The sequence below is a fragment of the Sinocyclocheilus grahami genome, unplaced genomic scaffold (genome assembly GCF_001515645.1).
Source record: "Sinocyclocheilus grahami isolate Dianchi unplaced genomic scaffold, SAMN03320097.WGS_v1.1 scaffold232.1, whole genome shotgun sequence".
Lineage (NCBI taxonomy): Eukaryota > Metazoa > Chordata > Actinopteri > Cypriniformes > Cyprinidae > Sinocyclocheilus > Sinocyclocheilus grahami.
This window is the reverse complement of record NW_015505411.1, coordinates 83,457-101,102: the sequence shown is the minus strand read 5'-3', so window position 1 is coordinate 101,102 and position 17,646 is coordinate 83,457. Positions and strand designations below refer to the sequence as shown.

Here is a 17,646-nt window from a genome sequence, read left to right as displayed (position 1 = left end):
CCAAACACGATGTTGTTGAGGAGAATAGAATAGGGGAAGGTTTTTTTTTTACTTGTGTAAACTGTAATGAACTGCAATGTAAACTTACAGTTATGCCCGTGCTTCATTTAGGGCCTAACTAGCCAACACTATAAATTACAACTGAAAGGGGTCAAAATATCGATTAGAGTCTTTACAACATTTTATCTGCAGTATTTGCGTTATTCACTCACAATCGCGTCTCTTGGACATGGGCACTTTGCTACGCGTTTGTTAGACTCTTCGTCTTAACCCAAGCAGACAAAGATATTCCTATCATCCGGAGCAGAATGAAAGGAATCAAAGGATTTTTTTCCCTTAAATGGGCTAATTTTCCCCTTGAATTATGAAAGTAATGGCTAGGTAACACTCTGTGCACAGTACCCGACGGCTTAAGTCTTAAATCCTTCCACGTGGCCCGGCTATTCGTGGCAATTAGAGCTCATTACAGACTCATAAAGGTGCTCATTTGTTGGATTACTTAATAGACAATGACATTGTATCGTGAAGAATTATGGAGGGAAAAAATAATATTGAAGAATGGACGGTATGAAGGGCGCGCGCCGTGAATCATTCCGCATGGGTTGTCATTCATCTCTGTCTCTCTCACCCTCTTCTCTCATGTCTCATACGCCATGTTTCCTCCATTACAACAATTACAGCCAGAATGACAGATGTGTTTGTTTTTTCGCCTCCCCAATTCAGCCCAAGTCATATTCTACCTCGTTTAAGAATGAGACTTGCCGCTGATTTCAGCAATTAAATGCATATGAAAGCAAAGCACCCGGCAGCGTCTTCTCTTGATGATACTAGCACTACATGCTGATATGAAATCGTCATTACGGCGCTTGAACTTTGGCCTCAATCATCATTAGTAGACTTTCAATTCTATCTTAACATCCATAATAAAGCCGGAGAGCTGATTTTACTGTTTTGCATGTTATTGAAAAGCTCAGGTGTCAGCCCTGTAATTGAGTGTGAGCTTAGATAATTGCAGCCTACATACACAGGCGCGTATAGATTGACAGCATTACTTTCACTCCAACTTGGGTATGTCATCTTTTGTGCCAAAAAATTTAGGTTTATAAACTTTTATCAAAAGTTTTAATTAAACAATAAATTCAATTATAATATTAAGATACAATCAGGAAGAATAAGTTACCAGTCAAATGAAATCAGCATAAGCAATTCGTCTTTGCACAGAAGAGTACAAATGTGGCATCAAGGCATATTTATAGAATTTTTGACAAGATTCAGAGGTGGGATTAATGCATCTCATAATAACAATGTTATTAGATTAATTTTTAAATATAATGTCTTGAATATAGAAATTTAAATTATTTAAATGACTCTATTTATACTTTAAAAATGAAACTGAAACCGCCACTAGGTGGCAGCAAGTCACTGTCTTTGTTACTGAATCATTCATTCAATCGATTCATTCAAACCCACATGAAAAAAATCAGTTTTGGTGTTTTTGAACCATACTATAGTAAAGTGTATTATACTGTAGTATTTAAAACACTTTGTTAATGAATGCTACAGCATACTGTAGTATTAACTATAGTGAACTGATAAACTGAAATAAGTACTGTAGTATACTTTAGTTTTTATTGCAGTAAACTGTAGTGTATTGTAGTATAATATACGCTAGTTGTAGAAAACAGTATTGCATAAAGTAATTTGTTTATATTACTACAGTTGTTATATTACCACAGCAACTATAGAATTACCACAACAAATTAATTCAAGTACTTTACTATAGTATGGTTCAAAAACACTATAGTATTTACTATAAATTACTATAGTATTGGCTGATTCATTTAGGATCGAAGCAAGTGACTCTCTTTATGAATGGGTCATTGAATCATTGACTCACTAGATTTGCTCAAAAGCAAAGATTCAGTCAAAAACGAAACAGCGCTGTTCCAAAGACTATAGATGCGCAGCGGCGCAGCTGTGACTTTGTTTTTGAACTATATTTTTGTTGACGAAATAGAGCAAAATAGACAACAGTGTTCCTAAAATGTAAGTCACTTAATATTAACTTTTGTATAAAATCAAAAATGTATAAAACTGTTGTATAAATTCAATTTCACATTTGCAAACTCTCTTTATGATCATTAAAAAGCTGTTGCCCTCCTTAGTTCATCGCTATCTCACAAACTTCCATTTTAATTAATAAAGATCTCTACACTGCACACTGAATCTATTATTGACATCGTCTCTAGCCAATACTTTGTTACAATGAATGACAAAAATCAGTCCGCTTTGATGATCTGTTCTGTGTGGAGCAGGACGCGCAGCGATGGAGAAGCGAACCATAAACACTGCGCTACGTTTATGTGCAGAACTGGGATCGCTTTCGTAGTCTTTTGAATGGATAAAATATAGAAATCACTTTAATTTCCAAATAAACCGAACCATTTGGAAGTGAAACACCCCCCTCGAAATTCACTCCCCGGACTCCGCCCCATTTCCAGCCCTGATAGTAATAAATAAATACAGTTGAATAGACGGGGGGAAATGTTCATGTAGCATATTGTTAGTTGTAAACATACAAATATGTGGATGCCTCGTCTATTAAATTTAAGGTTAGGTCAAGGAAGCTCTAATACAGTATGTAAACATAAAAGAACCATGGATGAGGGGCGATTGTTACATTCTTATAGACATGGCTTTTGGCCAATAATCTCTTGAGTTATTTCTATACTGAGGTGTAATTTGCCATCTAAAATGAAGAACGTTACTTTCATGTTGACACAGACAAGCTCAGTTTATGTGAGAAATATATAGGCCTGCCTTTCTTCAATATCATTTGGAAATCTAAATAATAATACAGTATATTAGACCAGAATTATAAAGGGATAATTGTTGATATCTCAGTAGGCGCACTTGTCAGAGCTGTTGTGCCACTTTGCCTGTCAAGGATCGCACACACGCGAGCTAACAAGACTGTATGGGAAAATATTTGATTGGAGGCTCTCATGGGCATCACGTGTCTCGGGACACCAGAGGTACTAAAGCCCCTAGGCCGTGAGCGCACGTGGGTGACGTTAGGGCCGGCCCTCTCCGGGGTCCCTTTTGTTGAACTATCAAACATAAGCCAGCTCCCGAGGGCTCTAGAACAGTGTTAAGACCACTGTGTACTGCGCAAGTCCTTGGAGCAACGCCATCAGTGTGGTATCACTGACACCATCAGCATCACACGCAGACAGAAGCGATCATGTCGAGGTCTTTCTACGTAGACTCTTTGATTATCAAGGATCCCGCTCGCCCGGCTCTGAGCGAGCACACGGGACAAGACTTTCTCATCCCCTTTGGCATGCACTCCCCCGGAGTGATGAGCGTCACTGCGCCCGTTTGCCCGTCCCGGAAGACCGGCACCTTCTGTGTCTGTCCGATTTGCGTAACCTCGCATATCCACTCTCCCCGCGGCGGAATCCCACTGCTGAAGGGACAGGGCTTCTCCGCTGGTGACGCGGCTTTCTGTCAGAGGGTAGCACACCAACAGAGCCCCGCGTTAGCGCACCCGGGACACGGACACCCGCCCACAAGCTACAGCGTCACTGACCCTCGGAGGTATCACTGTCTGTCTCTAGGTGAGTGAGTGCGCGCGCAAGCTGTACACCTGTTACTCCTTATGACGAGACGCTTGACTATTTGGCAGTTTATATAATTCAAAAGTCAGTCTTCACGCATTTTACCTTGTTTTATTTTACTTTTTATCGACTTTATATTTTAATAATCATGTTGATGTTTTGGCACATTTACTTCTCAAATACACCGAATGATATATTAATGGCATTCGTTGAATTATTTCGCAAATTTGGTTGGCACTGACGTGATTTTAAGAGTTTCTTTATTTTTTCTCCTCCAGGTGCGTCTGACAACAGCCACATACAGAACGGCAAACGGATGCGCACTGCCTTCACCAGCACTCAGCTGCTTGAGTTGGAGCGCGAATTCTCATCTAACATGTACCTCTCCCGCTTACGCAGGATCGAAATAGCCACATATTTAAACCTGTCAGAGAAACAGGTGAAAATATGGTTCCAAAACCGCCGAGTTAAACACAAGAAAGAAGGCAAAGGTACGCAGCGGAGCGCTCACGCAGGATGCAAATGCTCGGGCAGCCACTCACACTATCCGCGCTCGGAAGACGAAGAATCTCTGTCACCTGTGTCAGCAACAGAGGAGAAGGAGACTTCACCTATCTAGGGGCGTCGCGAACATCATAGACTTAAGTTTGGTACCCTGCATGGCACGTTTAAACGTACGGATCCGTTGAAACGGCTGAATTTATGGGACACTGTCTTCCATATTTCCATAGCCCGAAGTGTATGGAAGTTTAGCGACTACCAATTCCTCCCTCTTTCCTCTTAAAGTATTGTTTTACCCTGACACTCAAGTCAGTTATTTGTCTTATCCTTATGACAAACTGTGAAATAATAGATGCAAGTAAAATACGTTTTTACAGTTTAAGTGAAAACGTTTTTTGTGTGTGTGTGTGTGTGTGTGTGTGTGTGTGTGTGTGTGTGTTCGTAAAAGTGCATAACAATGATGTGGGGTAATGAGCCATGATAAACATTACTGTAATTGACAGAAAAAACACCACACTCACACTCGTGATAGAGGTTATCAATAAAGTGTGCATCTGCTCACAAGAGAGTGAACAGAGAAACCCCTCATCAGAATAATGAAACACAAATGAGCATCAGTGTCTGCCGAATCTGTGCTCTGATAACTTTCTAGTAGTTAATTCTTGAAAATAGGAAGTGTAATTAATTTCTTACAAAAGGAACAGGACTGTTCTTTCCATTTGATATATGTGGTCGCTTTTCAGCTTACTCTTTTGTTTTGTTATTTTTGCAGTTTTTGTATTTATAAAATTAATTAAAACTAAATCTAAACCAAAGATGTTATACAGTTACTTTTTCACATGACAAAATAAAAAGACCAAACAAACAAATGAATAAATAAATAAATACATTTGCTAATAGAGTTAAACTGCCTTTTTTAAGATCTGTGGTAATTTTATTAAACTGGTGCATGCATCTTTTATAACCTTTAAACAGTAAACACAACTTATGTTGCAAACTAGATGTCTAATATTCTGATAATATTAATGATTATTTATTCATTTATTAATTTTCATATAATTCATAAAACTATATTTTCTTTTTTCAGGTGCATTTCACTGACAAAAAGGAAACAAATTTAGCACATTAATTTAATGACTGATTCTAAATGTATGATTTTTGATATCTTGATTAAGATAATTAAAGAAAAGGATTTCAACAACTGATTGTACAATTTATGCTCACAACTGCTTGTACAACAGATGAAACATTCTCAAAGTTAAAATTATTAAATTAAATTCAGATGCTAAATAACATTTATTTAGATTTACAATTATTACAACAAAATGCGAATTAAACTGGAAAAACATGGAATACATTTGATTATGGTCTTATTTATCTCGGACCAGTAAACATTCATTGTGCCTAATTTACAGCACCGGACCTCCCAAGTACATAATATATATTTTAAAAGAGTGGTTTGGGTGTAAATCCGCAGCTCTCTATGGCCCTTTGATTAAGACCTTTACATTTTTACTACATTTTATTTCAGCATGTCAAGCGAAACGCAATCGGCATAAGGGCTATTTGGTCCTGCGTCTCGCCTGTTGTGGTTTAGTCATGAATGTTTGTCAAGTCGTTTGGAAGGAACTGTTGGCTATTAGAAGAGTTTTGCGCTCTAATAAGGTGATGAGAGAGAGCATTTTTTTAATGAGGTTACTGGAGGTTCTGTGGGTATCACTGAGTTCAGCATCACCGAATCTGTCGGCATGTATCTTGTTTTCTGGCCTCTCCTAATTGCGCGCTGTTTATGTGGCTTCTCTTGCAGTCTCACCCATTCTTTGTGTGTTTATTGAGAAATAAACTCTCTTACTAAATATATCTTTTCATTTATTCGCGAAGAAAAACGTTGAGAATAAGCAACAGTTGCAGTTTGCTGTAGAAATTCCTATGTGTGTGGCTCCGGCTCCTTTTCATAAAAATCGTATCCGTCATTAAGACATAAATTAGATTTTGACACACACAGGCAATTGAATTTAAGTCCCCCCACTCAGCCCCCAACACGATGAAATGAAGAGCAGGCCCTGCAGCTGCTATTCAGATGAAGGAGATAATTGGCAATGAAAAGTCACTGCGCCGCATTATGTTGTCTGCGGGATCATTGTTCATTTTCCCCTTGCTATTGAAGACTATATTGAAAACCCGAGTGTTTCTTTTCAGTTTTCAGTATTCACCGTGTGTTGCTTAGTTACAGGGAATGGGGGGAATCACCCACTGTATCAGTCGGGATGGGCCGCAGGCTGGCCCCTTGTGCCACAATGCAACTTTTGTGAGGAGGCGTTGACACAAATTAATGACACTTATGCAATACGGCAGTTATGGACCGCTTATAGTGCATTAATGCACGGGACTGAAGGTGAGAGCTTTTGCCACCGTTGACAAGTCAACTGTGTTCATTTTCAACACTTCACATTAGAGATACTACTCACGTAGGCTATTTGATGTAAATATAATTAATTAATAGTTAGCTAATAATAACGTGTGTGTGTGTGTGTGTTTAGAAGTAGTTTATCCTATAAACTACTATGAAACTGCTCCCACCTGTGATCCTTGAATTGATAAATGCATAAACTTTTGATTAGAATCCAACAGGTCTAAACGTTTAAGACCCGTATACTGGCATATAGAACAATATTTTATTCAGTATTGCTAGAGTAACCGTTTAAGTAATTAAATGGTAAAGAATTTTGGGACATTTCAGCAGTCGCTGCCAATTTTTCCTGGTTTATTTCATTTTTGCCATGCTATCTCACATGTTTTATACCAATTTCTGTTTTATTCATAAAATTCGTGAGTCAAAAAATAAACTCCACTGTGAGCAGTCCGTTTGGACCCACTTTGCACAACCGTCACAACAAATCCATTCACATCCACTTATGCAAAACAGTTTGTGGAAGTATTGTAGGTGTTTATGAAAGTTGTGTAGTTTTAGGTTCTAGTGCTTTGGCAGAAAATGACATCCAGTGGGCGACTTTCCTCAGGTGTCCTTTAAAATTGCCATATAAGAATATTGCTGAAAAGGTAGAAGACCATATCTTATTGTTAATATTGAATTTTGTTTTTAAAAATCTGTTTCTTTAGATGTTCTTGACTATATCACTTGGCTTGGTTCCAATACCAAACACGATGTTGTTGAGGAGAATAGAATAGGGGAAGGTTTTTTTTTTACTTGTGTAAACTGTAATGAACTGCAATGTAAACTTACAGTTATGCCCGTGCTTCATTTAGGGCCTAACTAGCCAACACTATAAATTACAACTGAAAGGGGTCAAAATATCGATTAGAGTCTTTACAACATTTTATCTGCAGTATTTGCGTTATTCACTCACAATCGCGTCTCTTGGACATGGGCACTTTGCTACGCGTTTGTTAGACTCTTCGTCTTAACCCAAGCAGACAAAGATATTCCTATCATCCGGAGCAGAATGAAAGGAATCAAAGGATTTTTTTCCCTTAAATGGGCTAATTTTCCCCTTGAATTATGAAAGTAATGGCTAGGTAACACTCTGTGCACAGTACCCGACGGCTTAAGTCTTAAATCCTTCCACGTGGCCCGGCTATTCGTGGCAATTAGAGCTCATTACAGACTCATAAAGGCTCTCATTTGTGGGATTACTTAATAGACAATGAAATTTTATCGTGAAGAGTTATAGATGGAAAAAAATAATATTGAAGACTGGACGGCATGATGGGCGCGCGCCGCAAATCATTCCGCATGGGTTGTCATTCATCTGTGTCTCTCTCCCTCTTCTCTCATGTCTCATACGCCATGTTTCCTCCATTACAACAATTACAGCCAGAATGACAGATGTGTTTGTTTTTTCGCCTCCCCTATTCAGGCCACTTTAAAGTCATATTCTACCTTGTTTAAGAATGAGACTTGCCGCTGATTTCAGCAATTAAATGCCTATGAAATCAAGGCACCTGGTAGCATCTTCTTTTGGTGATGTTAGCTCTAAATGCTGATATGAAATCGTCATTACAGCGCTTGAACTTTGCCCTCAATCATCATTAGTAGACTTTCAATTTTTTTCTTATAACATCCATAAAAGCCGCCCCAAATGAGAGGTAATTTTACTATGTTTTGCATGTTATTGAAAAGCTCAGGTGTCAGGCCTGTAATTAAGTGTGAGCTGAGATAATTGCAGCCAACATGCACGGGCAATATAGCTCTTATAGACTGATAGCATTACTTTCCCTGTAACCTTCAGACAAGACTTGACGAGGTTAAGTCTCTCCCGACAGAGTAGGAGGTAGAATAATGCCAGACCTGCCGTTTTGGGGAGACTTGACCTCGTCAAAGCTCGCTCGCTCGCGCCACTGGCCTCCTCGAACAGTGTCTGGAGGTAAGAGGCGTTCGCGCGCAGATGAAAGTGGAAGCTCAACCCGCTGCTGACCCGCCGAGAGCTCAAACCCGCTAATTATTGTCACAAGATGAGGGATTAACGCATTTCTGAAATAGCTGGCTGTTTATCCACTCCAAAGCCTCCACAATAAACACTTTCTAATTGAATCCTAATCGCAATCAAATTGCAAGTGCGCCCAGACTCCACTGAGAATCATAAATCTTTAATTGCCGACCCGAGATCTTTCCAAACAGACTCGAATCAAGATTATAACTGCAGTTGATTTGCATAGAGAGTTTTATTCGATTTTACTCAAAGATTCACAGTTGCTTTTAGTTTTTGAATAAAAGGGAGTTTTATCATAAACGATATTGGCAAGAAGTGTTTATTAGAGTCATATTCTAAGCGTATCCTAGATGTTCATTATAATTCACCACTGGTATACAGTGTTTTATTTTGTTAAACGGTCTATAATTTCTCAAATAAATACAGTTAAATAGATGGAAATATATTTATGTATCATATTGATTGTTGTAAACATACAAATTTGTGGATGCATCGTCTATTAAATTTAAGGTTAGGTCAATTTAGGGATACCCTAATACAGTAAGCACAGAAGAGAACCATGGATGAGGGACGATTGTCAACTTCTTATAGACATGGCTTTTGGCCAATGATCTGCGTTATTTGTATACTGAAGTGTAATTTGTCATGTGAAATGGAGAAAGTTACTTTCATGTCGACACAAAGACAATGTAAGCTCAGTTTATGTGAGAAATATAGCCCTGCCTTTCTTCTACATCATCTGAAAATCTAAATAATAATTCAGTATATTAGACCAGGATTATAAAGGGATAATTGTTGATATCTCAGTAGGCGCACTCGCCAGAGCTGTTGTGCCACTTTGCCTGTCGAGGAGCGTATGCCCGCGAGCTAACAACACTGTATGGGCAAAGATTTGATTGGAGGCTCTCATGGGCATCACGTGTCTCGGGACACCAGAGGTAGGCTACTAAAGCCCCTAGGCCGTGAGCGCACGTGGGTGACGATAGGGCCGGCCCTCTCCGGGGTCCCTTTTGTTGAACTATCAAACATAAGCCAGCTCCCGAGGGCTTTAGACCAGTGTTAAGACCACTGTGCGCTGCGCAAGTCCTCGGAGCATCGCCATCAGTGTGGTATCACTGACACCGTCAGCATCGCAGACAGAAGCAATCATGTCGAGGTCTTTCTACGTAGACTCTTTGATTATCAAGGATCCCGCTCGCCCGGCTCTGAGCGAGCACACGGGACAAGACTTTCTCATCCCCTTTGGCATGCACTCCCCCGGAGTGATGAGCGTCACTGCGCCCGTTTGCCCGTCCCGCAAGACCGGCACCTTCTGTATCTGTCCGTTGTGCGTAACCTCGCATATCCACTCTCCCCGCGGTGGAATCCCACTGCTGAAGGGACAGTGCTTCTCCGCCGGTGACGCGGCTTTCTGTCAGAGGGTAGCACACCAACAGAGCCCCGCGTTAGCGCACCCGGGACACGGACACGCGCCTGTCTGCACGCCCACAAGCTACAGCGTCACTGACCCTCGGAGGTATCACTGTCTGTCTCTAGGTGAGTGAGTGTGAGCGCATGCTATACACCTGTTACTCCTTATCATGAGACGCTTGACTATTTGACAGGGAAACAACTTATAGAATTCCAAAGTCCTTACGCATTTTACCCTTTTGTTTTATTTTTTATTGACTAACTTTTAATGAACCGTGTTGACTATATTTTGCACATTTACATCTCAAATACATAGAATGATTTGTTAGGCATTCGTTGAATTATTTTGCAAAGTTGATTGGAATTGACGTGATTTTAAGAGTTTCTTATTTTTTTTCCCCTACAGGTGCGTCTGACAACAGCCAGTTACAGAACGGCAAACGGATGCGCACTGCCTTCACCAGCACTCAGCTGCTTGAACTGGAGCGCGAATTCTCGTCTAACATGTATCTCTCCCGCTTACGCAGGATCGAAATAGCCACTTATTTAAATCTATCAGAGAAACAGGTGAAAATATGGTTCCAAAACCGCCGAGTTAAACACAAGAAAGAAGGCAAAGGTACGCAACGGAGTGCGCACGCAGGATGCAAATGCTCAGGCAGCCACTCACACTATCCGCGCTCAGAAGACGAAGAATCCCTGTCACCTGTGTCAGCAACAGAGGAGAAGGAGATTTCACCTATCTAGGGGCGCCGCGAACTTCATAGACTTAAGTTTGGTAACTTGCATGGTGCATTTAAACGTACGGATCCGTTGAAACGACTGCATTTATTGGACACTGTCTTCCATATTTCCATAACCCGAAGGGTATGGAAGTTTAGCTACTACCAATTCCTCCCTCTTTCCTCTCAAAGTATTGTTTTACCCTGACACTCAAGTCAGTTATTTGTCTTATCTGTACGACAAACTGTGAAATAATAGTTCAGTGATGCAAGTAAATAACGTTTTTACAGTTTAAGTGAAAACGTTTTTGAAACGACCACGGATAATCCATGCTGTCATCCCCGTTCTTTGAAGAATAAATGTTGGATATATAGAGAAGAGAAAACACTCCCTGTGTGATATTGTAAATATGCAGACTGTTAATCCTACCTGTCCTAGACTACTGAGAAACTGTGATTTTTTTTCACCTGAATTTTATTAAAGAAAATGTGTATATTTGTATTTATTTAAATAAAATTACTTCTGTAACTACACTCATGAGTTTTGAAATTTATTAATTATACTGGAACAAGGCACCTGTGTGATATTGTAAATATGCAGACTGTTAATCCTACCTGTCCTAGACTACTGAGAAACTGTGATTTTTTTTCACCTGAATTTTATTAAAGAAAATGTGTATATCTGTATTTATTTAAATAAAATTACTTCTGTAACTACACTCATGAGTTTTGAAATTTATTAATTATACTGGAACAAGGCACCTCTTTAAATATTGCAAAAAAAGTGAAAAACATACATAAAATTTCATGTGGCCATTAGGATGGAGAAAGTTGGGTTGGGAAAAAGACTGTGCCAGATTTGAGGCAACCGTAGCCTACTCAAATGTGAAATACACTCCAGTTCAACTTTTATTTATTTAATTATGTTTGTTACATGAACAGAACTTTGAGAGATAAACTTAAGGTCTGCATTTGTTATAATATTAACACGTGACAAATAGTTTTAAATGCGCCAAAAGGATTTGTTTTATTAAGAAAGCACTTACTTTTCAAAGAGAATACGAGAAACTCCTTCTTTAAAAGCCTCCTGAAGTGTGAATACAGTTGCATAAAGTTGTTTTTAAAAATGTATTATTTAATTGTTAAACCTTTTGCGTATTTGTTCAGAGCCTTAATTTCAACTGCACGGGTTCACTTGATGTTTAAGTTTCATTGCAACATTATATAAGATGCATTTTTTTTTACTTATTTTCCACTGTTCTTCTCATATATTCCCTACTAGTGCATAGGCCACAAAAAGACTTTGTATCGAGAATTTGTATCTCACGAGCCAGGTGATAGTCAATTATACATCGACCCTATTCTGTGTATGCTTTTCAAGAGACGGTTGTCCCCCTGTTAAGTTCGTTTTAAATGCGCCAAAAGGATTTGTTTTATTAAGAAAGCACTTACTTTTCAAAGAGAATACGAGAAACTCCTTCTTTAAAAGCCTCCTGAAGTGTGAATACAGTTGCATAAAGTTGTTTTTAAAAATGTATTATTTAATTGTTAAACCTTTTGCGTATTTGTTCAGAGCCTTAATTTCAACTGCACGGGTTCACTTGATGTTTAAGTTTCATTGCAACATTATATAAGATGCATTTTTTTTTACTTATTTTCCACTGTTCTTCTCATATATTCCCTACTAGTGCATAGGCCACAAAAGACTTTGTATCGAGAATTTGTATCTCACGAGCCAGGTGATAGTCAATTATACATCGACCCTATTCTGTGTATGCTTTTCAAGAGACGGTTGTCCCCCTGTTAAGTTAATCCGAAAGCAGTTTAATTGCAGTTTTTGTCCCACGTTTGTTGCTTATGTAGCAATTCCTTCAATACGAGCGCGGAAAAAAGCTACGCAGAGCTGGCCAAAGGCTTTGACAGGTTAGATTGTCCTGCCAGGAATTCGCATTTAGCCGGCGGACCCCCGACGGCGGGCGAGCTCAAAGCCTTTCACGGGACGTCTACTGGGTTCCTCAGCGCGCGAGAAAACGATTTAGTCACTGTTTCATTAGGCACTATTTGAACCTTTCAACTTGGGCCAAATTGAGGGGGCATGCTGAAAATTGAGGGATTACGTAGGAGGGGTGATAGGAAATTAGCGAACGCTTAATTTAACTCGTGTTCCGTCAGAGTTTGGGATACATTCCTAATTGAGAGGGGAAGCAGGTGAAATTTTGGTCCCATGCAGGTCCTTTCAGAAGGGGAATAAATGGCCTCCTTTCACGTCTCGCTTCACGATCATATATAATCGAGGGAAGGCACCTAATGAATATATATTGAATTTCTTATTAATCGAATTAGACTTCAGCCCCTCGCAGGTGTGAGAGAGAAAGACCTCACGACAAAAGAGTTTTCAACCGTTTCAGAACTGACTCCCGTTTTTCAGACGTGACACGGTTGACCCCGTAGGCTACACTTGTCACTTTATTAATATCAGTTATCAGTTTTCAGTTTTCAGTTTTGATCTTGAAAACTTTGAAATGGCACTTTCATTTTAAATGGATTATTGATACAAAAAAATAAACAAACCTAAAAAATCTAGGTCATTTTACATGAAAAAAAAAAATATATATATTAGCTATTTATTTATTTAAGTAGTTACTTTGTTCTGTACTCTGTAAAAAAAAAATGTATTATGCTTCACATTTAGGATGTGAGGCAAGGTAATGCAAGCTTTCTGTTGGTGTTATGGCATGTAATATGACTTGGACGGGTGGTGCATTTGAGTACCAGATATATTAGAGAAATCCGATGCTTAAAATCAAAAATTAAATGGAAACAAAGTACAGCTCAGCTTTTAAAATATTATGCACTGTCGCAAAATGGGCAATTACGCATGACAAAGAGCAATTAATAGAAGCCCCTTTTAAGCACATGCAGCTGCTTTCGCCTTGAGAGAAGTGGGGCACTCGGGCAATGAATGCCTCCAAAACCTGTTTTGTCTTCAGACGCGGAAACCGCTTTTTTAATAGTTTAAACTGCAAAGTGAAATGCTGAAAAACGCCGTTAACGTGAACTCTTGAGCTCGAGGACATCGTTTAGGCTTTCCGTCCAAAACCGATTGTTTTTAAAGATGATGGAACTGGGAATTCTAGACACGTGTCCAATCAGTTCTGTCCATGGTGACTTAATTTAGTGGGAACTCGGTCATCACACAATATGTCCCGAGCGCTTTTGTCGGGGGGCTCTCTAGAAGCTCTCTTTCTGAGACGTGTCAGCTCCTTTTTAAGGCGTCCCATAATTGCGCTCCTAAACGTGCCCACTATATTATCAAGTGTGCTTAGTGGCTTTGCTGGATTAGAATGTATAGCCGTTGTAAAAAGAGGTCAGCTTTGAATGAGATAATATATGATTATATTATATCCGTCACACAATGTTATAGAGGACAGAATATTATTCATTACTTTGGCCAGCTCATTTAGGTGGAAATAAGGAGAATCCTGGTCTAGTATAAGTGGCCTTAGACTATACCAGTGAAACATATTAAAGTCTTAGATAGATAGATAGATAGATAGATAGATAGATAGATAGATAGATAGATAGATAGATAGATAGATAGATAGATAGATAGATAGATAGATACTCATGGGACGCACGACCATGTGAGAGGAACCTGTGGAGTCGAGTAGCCTGAGGAACAGGTGGTAATTCTATTTCAAGATCTCAACACTGATCACAGTCTATTCCAGAGGTGTTAATTCATGATAACATATGTAATTATTTGGAGAATAAACAAATAACATGTCTTTGCTTTCTCTCAACAGACTAGTGTTCTTTGTTGATTCAGCATTCTCTGTTATACCGCCACCTATAGGCGAAACTTTACGAAATTTGATGCGTGTCCTCGGAATATCCTGTTGCCAATGCAAACCAAGGTTCATGCAAATTGGCTTTTGTAGACCAACAGCTATCACTCTTCAGCTCATGGGTTTTCTTTGAAACTAAACAGTGATGAGGATCTGGAACTCTACCCTACACTTTTTTTGAACAAGAGGGTTACTATTATTGGCCTATAATGACAGAAAATAACAGGGCTATTTTCAGAACCCAACAATTTAGCCATACAGATTTAAACAAAAAGTAAAATGATTGTTTCACTTTTGCCTTGACATTTCAGATCTCTAGGCAACCAAAGCCCACCAAAAAAACTGTGCCCTAAATGTTTACTTTAACATTTTACACCCTCCTGTGCAAAACTCCTATGCTGACTCAGTGTTTGCGTTCAAGGTTAACCATCATTCATTATAAAGTTTTCCTCCGCGCAGAGCAGTAGCGCTTCCGCCGGCCCCACGCCCACAAATATATAGCCGATAAAGAAAAAAAATAGCGAGCTTCAGCACGCTGGACAGCGCGTGTGTGAAAACAGCGCGTCAGAGCCAGTGACAACTGACCATGCAAACAGTATGACTCCATATCAACACATATAACAAAGAAAGCTTTTTCTTATGGAGTTGGAATGCTTGAATATCTTTTCCCCCACCATTTTGTTCTAATGAATCCTTCTAAAAGCATTTTCTGTTCTCCATAAGCTTTGCATATTTTCACCCTTAATTTTTTTATGTTTCTAAGACTGAGAATTAATATCAAATTTGCCTTAAGGAAACTGGAATTGAAACTTCTTTGCTACTGGTTACTGTGTTAAATCAGTTGACAACGTAGTAGTAAAAGCAGACTGTGGTAAAATTACTAGTCTGTTCTTTTTTTTCTGTGAAACACATATGCATGTCAAAATGTCAAACCTCAAGTCTTTGTTGCTATTGCACCCTTTATCGTTATAGCTCTAATAAAGTGAAATCAATTTGTTTTAATGTGGTTTGTACTTCGAATCCATTACTCCCAGGGGGCTTTAATTCTCTCTCACTCTATCTCTCTGATTCTCTCTCTCTCTTTCTTAATAGGCTTGAACTGTAATGACAGGAGATAGATGGATGCAGGCTGTCCCACCGATGGACATAGGCCTATACGCCACCGTGTGGTTATCTCTCTCTAAAGATAGTCTAGACTTAAAACTCACCGCATTTCTTCATCCAGACATTAAAGGTAAAAACTCGGCCGCAACATCAGCCAGACTCTCACTGGATGTGCATGTTATTGTGAAAACGATTTATTCATCTTGTCGTCAGACTAGGCTACTGAGAGGAGGTAGACTAAAGTTCTGGTGTGTGGTGTCCCGTAGCTGAGACAGATTCTCCCTCCTGCTCGCGAATTGTCCCATACTGGATATTATTTTAAACTGAAATGAAATGAAATGATTTCCGAACAAACAGTCACATTATCGCTGAATGCGGAATATTTAACGTTATCTTAGATTTTTTTCTTTTACAGAGTCATGTTGTATTGTTTGTTTTCTAGTTTAAGAACTCCTTTTATTTGGAAAAAAATGCAGTTTGTATGAAATATTTTATTAAATCACAGCACATCAGAAAAATTGAGAAATTATCTGTTGAATTTTTAGAGGTTGTTTGAAAAGTGCTTGGTTTTAAACTTTTCAGCAACATTTTGAGACCGCTGATCTGATCATATTCTGTCATTCAGAATATTCTCATTATCAAACAGGCTACGTCTGTTTGGTATATAGTTGACAGGTCTGCTTCTTAAATTGAAATACCTTTAATGCAGAAAGCTTAACAATAACAAACTACAGCCGGTCAAATTAGAACCGCATAATTGCGCGTAGGCCTATTGGTTGCCAATATTTTGCTCACTTCAATGCATTTAAATAAAGCACCAATCAAGGTATCCGCTCTGTTTCTGCAGGCTTCAGTTTTAGTCTCAGAGATTAGAGTCTTTTGTTTCCAGAACAAATGTGGAAATAATTGTGCTGAGCAACTGGAGATGTGTTTCTCTGTGAGGGTGAGCTGCATGGCGCGCTCCTCTGGACCGGCTGCAGGAAGAATTAAAAGGGCTAAATGGGGCCAAGCCTGCCCCGGGCTTCACTCACCGTGTGCTGGGACACGTAGAGTACTAATTCATAATGATCCATTATCTGCAGTCTGGTATACCTTAGGAGAAGAGGTGTATTGGCAATTCTGTAAAAAACAATTCTGTTTTCCACAGATTTCACATATCGAATACAGATGAACCCTATATAAAGTTTCACGAGTGGTAATGTCTCTATTTAAAAGTAGGCTATAATAAATTATACAGGAAGAGAGACTGAGAACGATTGAAATAGTTTCTTATGTTAGAGCGCCCCCTTGCATGCGTCAGCACGTGCTTTTGATGGACCCCCAATTTTGCAATTTCTCTACTGAATGAACCATTTCACAATCACACTGCACTCTTCACAAAAAAAGTTTATTATCTGAGAATCCCAGGCATTAATCACATTTTGTTTATTAGAAATGAAGGCTGAATAAACTGAAATATTGAACGTCCTTGCAGAAATGACACGAGAACCACAAATGAAAGTCATCTTAAATGAATATGCATAAAAGAAAGTGCAAATAGCTGCGGCAGCAGCAACAACCACAACTGAAAAGCGCAATCAACTAAAAGCTGAACGTGAAGAATGCAGCGTGATGACAATAATTGAGGAACTGAATGTAATTGTGCATTCCCAATTCTTTGATTTCTTTCCTACCTAAGCCTCTATAAAAACACTTTTAATGGGTCACTTGCCTTCATTGTCCCCACAAAAAGATCCCTTTATTCCAAAAGAGCCCCTTTTGGACTTACAAAAAACATATGGTCCTTTTCTTCCCCGCTCAACCTCTTTTCATGCACCTCCTTCAGAACTGCAGAGCACGGAGAAATCTGAATCCTCTTCGGAGCTGTAGTGTGAAAACACGGACTCTTATTCTGAAAGGACGCCTGGGGCATAGGGAGGAGGGGCCGTTTCCTGAGAATTATTTACTTTGAGCCAGATGATTAGTTCTCTGGGAAGGATGGACTGTAACA

At 39.2% G+C, this 17,646-nt stretch overlaps 2 protein-coding genes across 2 annotated transcripts; both read left to right on the top strand.

Moving 5' to 3' along the window:
- The first annotated feature begins 3,146 nt into the window (after positions 1-3,146).
- On the top strand, positions 3,147-4,378 carry LOC107597471 (GS homeobox 2-like). Its single transcript, XM_016288543.1, has 2 exons — positions 3,147-3,620; positions 3,899-4,378. Exons 1-2 carry the CDS (start codon positions 3,245-3,247, stop codon positions 4,237-4,239), a joined length of 717 nt encoding a protein of 238 aa, XP_016144029.1. The 5' UTR covers positions 3,147-3,244; the 3' UTR covers positions 4,240-4,378.
- Positions 4,379-9,634: 5,256 nt separating this feature from the next.
- Positions 9,635-11,136, top strand: LOC107597470 (GS homeobox 2-like). The gene is made up of 2 exons (XM_016288542.1): positions 9,635-10,108; positions 10,389-11,136. The coding sequence occupies exons 1-2, from the start codon at positions 9,721-9,723 to the stop codon at positions 10,727-10,729; spliced, it is 729 nt and encodes a 242-aa protein (XP_016144028.1). The 5' UTR covers positions 9,635-9,720; the 3' UTR covers positions 10,730-11,136.
- The last annotated feature ends 6,510 nt before the right edge of the window (positions 11,137-17,646 follow it).